The sequence below is a fragment of the Dreissena polymorpha genome, chromosome 3 (assembly GCF_020536995.1).
Source record: "Dreissena polymorpha isolate Duluth1 chromosome 3, UMN_Dpol_1.0, whole genome shotgun sequence".
Taxonomy (NCBI): Eukaryota; Metazoa; Mollusca; class Bivalvia; order Myida; family Dreissenidae; genus Dreissena; species Dreissena polymorpha.
This window is the reverse complement of record NC_068357.1, coordinates 109,002,356-109,006,713: the sequence shown is the minus strand read 5'-3', so window position 1 is coordinate 109,006,713 and position 4,358 is coordinate 109,002,356. Positions and strand designations below refer to the sequence as shown.

The following is a 4,358-nucleotide window of genomic DNA, read 5'->3' as shown; positions in this document are numbered from 1 at the left end:
TAATATATTTAGAAAACGGATAATCACATGTTATTAACGTTTTTGCTCAATTTCATGCAGAGTTTTGTTAACCTTTAAAATAAGTTGTTGCATTGTCCTTTGGTTATAGGCCGTCCTACGTCGTTAACTTCATATGTACATCTATCAAAGTGCCTTTTCTGTTGTTAACCTAATGTTTAAATACACATTGCACATGTATAAGTAACATTCTTAAGTTCGTTACATTCCACAACGTGGTGTATTTTAACATAAACTTGCTTATGACGTAGAAACAAACAGTTAGATTTACGTACCATTATTGCTGACAACATGAGGTTAATTGGATTGTTCTTACTCCAAATATGTACAGGTAAATACATTTGTGTTTCTGTTGCTGTTCTTATTATGATAATAATGATAATTATTATTATTGTTGATGTTATTATTATTTTATTATAAGTATAAGCATTATTATAATTTGAGTATTTATGTTTGGTAAATGATTGTTATTATACTGAGTATAAAAGTACTGATAGTAATATACTAATAGTTGTACTTGTTGTTATAAGTAGGGTTTTATTTCGTTACAGTTGTATATGTTCTTAATAGTAGTAGTAGTAGTAGTTGTTGTTGTTGTAGTAGTAGAAGTAGTAGGGATTGCTAATGCTACATAGCGAAACGATGCAAGCCTTTGGAATCAAATGCCAAGTGTGGTGTTGAATATTTAATTGCTGTACTTTTTTAATCAGGTTCGGACATAGTGACAGTGTCTGGAGAATCGTCCGTGTGTCCCAATGGTAGGGAGAAAAACGGCCCATGCAAACCGCCATGGGTTGCAATGCTTAGATGTAGCCCTGGATTCACGTGCGTGAACGGGATTTGTTGCAAATCCACCAATTTATCTGGCAAGACCTCTTTGGTTGTTGTTTTATGTATATCTTATTTTCTTAATTTCTATCGAAACTGTAACAAATGTTATATGTATTCGCTAAGAAAGAATATGCGCATTTTATGAAGTGCCATGTGTAATGTTATTTTGGCTCAAATGCGTTGCTATAATCAATGCTGTAATCAATGGCTTAAAATCCCTCGTATCGCTTTCTTCAAAGTGCAAACATTATATTGATAGTGTATAATTGGCCTAAGGTTAACCAAGTGTTCCTAACAGGGATACATTGTTGATTGTTCTTAACCAGATTTGCGCACGAGCTGGAATTCACGTCCTTCAAAAACTACAACTATTTACTATTGGGCCTTCCCTCGTAAAATGTAGCGATTCCGTGCACGTTCAAATTGAGTATGGCGACGTTTTTTAATAGTTTTAACCTATATCATTGTTTCGTAGGTTTTACTTGATACATTCCGAGCTCAATTACCTGTTTGTCACTAAGTCACGTATAATCAAATGAACGTTATCAAAAAATACATTATTCCACGACATTAAAAATTGGGTATAGACGAATAGCCGCATTCGTGCTCACGGAGTATATGTTATTGAATCTTACCGCGTTTTTGTTTTGTTATTATAAAAGAGACTCCAGTGACACCATTTCCGGTCCCAGATTGTTTAGAAGGGGAAGTGCGAACAGGAAGCTGTTCAAAAGCCGATCAACGTTGTCCAGCCAAAAGTTCTTGTAGCTCCACGGGAAGTTGCTGCAAGCCAACAAAAACACGTAAACGTCTTAACCGCCTTCGTAGATAAAACGTAGATAAATAATTTCGTATAATTGATGCAACTTTAGACATTCATATAGATAGCCATATATTTAAATCTGAATACCAGGAAACAAATACAACACAATTGATCTTACATATTATTATAACATAAGTAAAAATGTGAAATCATGATACAATAATTTTTTACTTTGTAAATTAATTGATTTATTCATAGTATTTGTTAGACAGTTCTTTTTATCTGACATCAACTGTTACTGCATCGGAAACTGATTTAATTTGACATAATAGGGACCGGACTTAAAAAAAAAAATGACCCGAAGGTCTCAGTAAAGATGAACCATGTTGCCTACAAATGGCGCCGTTCATATGCGTGAATGCTTGATGTTGTAGGGCCAAACATGTCCATACTGGTCCCTCTGTGTTTGTTCACGTCGATTGATGTATTTCATACATATTGCATATATTCGTACGTGTAAGTTTCGGTTTATTAAAACATACTTACCTCATCAAATGCAAGAAATGTATGTGTAAATTCTTACTTGTAAATGTAATGTATCGCAACAAGGTTCTTAGTACTGAAAAAAACGCATTTAACTCTTATTGAGGTGCGATTCTTTAAGTTAAAGTTGCTGATGATATTGTTTTTAAAGCATTCATATGATCATAATCAGCGTGTATGATCTGTACAGGGTGTCCTACTGGAATTGCGGATGACGGACCTTGTCTACCCCCAATGACCGCGGCGCCTCAGTGTAAGACGGGATTTATGTGCGTGAATGGGCGGTGTTGTAAAACTTTAATGGTCCCTGGTAGGTGTTATAATGTGTGATCATATAAAAGTTATCAAATATATTGTTTAACATATCAAGACTGTATTGGATAATGCAAAAATATATTTAAACATATACACAGTTTTTATTTGTAATATTATCAACTATCAATTTAGATAATAGAACCAAACAGCAACTGTTCAGACCAGTTTTGTGATGCATCCGATGAAGAGCTGCTTATATTCGCATTTTCTGCATTTAACGATTGAATATATTAACAAAAATGATTAAACGTGATCTATTTTTGATATAGAATCACCGAAGTCATCAGGTCCCGTTCCGGATTGTGATAAAGGCGAAGTGCGAACGGGAGGATGTTCCAAAGCTAACCAGCAATGTCCATCTGGAAGCTCTTGCAAGAATACCGGAAGTTGTTGCAAACCCATAGAAAAATGTAATTATACTAACATTTTCGTAGCATACGATAGCTTTATGTGCTTGTAGCAGCAATGTTCACACACATCTTAGGAAATACACAATCGCCGGCTGCAATTTCATACGTATATTTTGGCCCATTATGTATGGTGCAATTAAAAATAATAATTATACACACATAACCATGATTACTATATACGAGCTTTATAGTTTTATTTAATTTGTGATTATACACATTTAAACAATTTAGAATATCTTGTCAGTCGTGTTTTAAAGCGAACATCATTCAATGTTCGTATGTTTAATGAAGCCTCTAATACAATAAGAAAACCGACGGGCCAGATTCGACTCATTGTCTCCAAGGTACTATAACCCGTTATTTGCAACGAAAACTAAGAACTATAAGCACTTTACAACGATATATAAAAGCTTTTGTTTAGTTCTAAGACACAGTTGCTAACTGCTCGAGATAGGCCAGATAAATATATAAACTAAATATATAGGTTCGTTTTCTGTTGCAGCTCTGCCGACTTGCCCGAGTGCCATGCCTGCGTTGGACCCGTCTAGGTGCCCTCCGCATGTCAACGTCTGTCAAAAGGACCGCGACTGCGGGCAACAAGGGAGATGTTGTACAGGGCCTTGTGGCGAACGGTCCTGTATTTCCGGATGACATTGTCTACTATCATATGTCTGATAACACGTTTGGAGAGTAAGAATGTTTACTTCAAAAAGAAGGTTTTATTCTGTTTAATGATTATTTTATTACCGATCACATGTGTTAACAGTCAACACGGTTTATATGTGCTGAAGATGACCGAATAAGACATTGGTCAGAATTGAGATTTATAAATACTTGTTAATTACATGGAAAGAATTGTAAAGGGTAGTAAATGATCATTGACCAATTGAGGAAGAGTGTGAAATTGTTGCCACGAATGATGTTATCGACTTGCTGATTTCTTTACTTGATTTATAGTTTTCACGCTTTTTTCTACAGTTTCTGTAAAAGTTGTAAATCAATACACATTATTTTCAGTTTGATACTATTGGTAAAAAATGTCATAATATGCCATACAAAGGACATTTAGACCTGTAGGTATTTATATAAGTCAATCGTGGACTTCAGAAAATAAAAGTAATAACATCGTCATTGTTTGTTAAATATGATAACTGTCTGTAAAGATAAGTATAATGAACGGATAAACACCGTCGGCGTCTATGTAAACTGGCAGTAATACTACATTCGATATAAATTTAGCTTTTTTTGTATACAAACAATATATGAGTTTTAATCGCATAATAACATTGACACTATGAACGCACACACGCACAAGGACACGCACACATAGTATATCGGCGTCGAAAGTACAATTGTCGGTCTCGTCAAGACTTGGGCTTTGAACCCCTCGGTTCGGTTTCAGTCGGGCATGTGCAATATTGCGTAACATGCACAAAGGTAAATGTTCCAAAATGAACATCAATGTCTTTACGATACCA

The 4,358-nt window shown here is 34.9% G+C and overlaps 1 protein-coding gene across 1 annotated transcript; it reads left to right on the top strand.

Annotated features, from left to right (window-relative positions):
* The first annotated feature begins 222 nt into the window (after window positions 1–222).
* LOC127873961 (uncharacterized protein K04H4.2-like) lies at window positions 223–4,007 on the top strand. Its single transcript, XM_052418062.1, has 6 exons — window positions 223–349; window positions 729–884; window positions 1,512–1,652; window positions 2,346–2,465; window positions 2,740–2,880; window positions 3,383–4,007. The coding sequence occupies exons 1-6, from the start codon at window positions 310–312 to the stop codon at window positions 3,529–3,531; spliced, it is 747 nt and encodes a 248-aa protein (XP_052274022.1). The 5' UTR covers window positions 223–309; the 3' UTR covers window positions 3,532–4,007.
* The last annotated feature ends 351 nt before the right edge of the window (window positions 4,008–4,358 follow it).

Coding starts and splice junctions, on each gene's coding strand:
- LOC127873961 (XM_052418062.1), top strand. CDS start 310: ATGAGGTTAATTGGATTGTTCTTACTCCAAATATGTACAG. Junction 885..1,511: donor CAAATCCACCAATTTATCTG/GCAAGACCTCTT, acceptor TTATTATAAAAG/AGACTCCAGTGACACCATTT. Junction 2,466..2,739: donor TAAAACTTTAATGGTCCCTG/GTAGGTGTTATA, acceptor TTTTTGATATAG/AATCACCGAAGTCATCAGGT.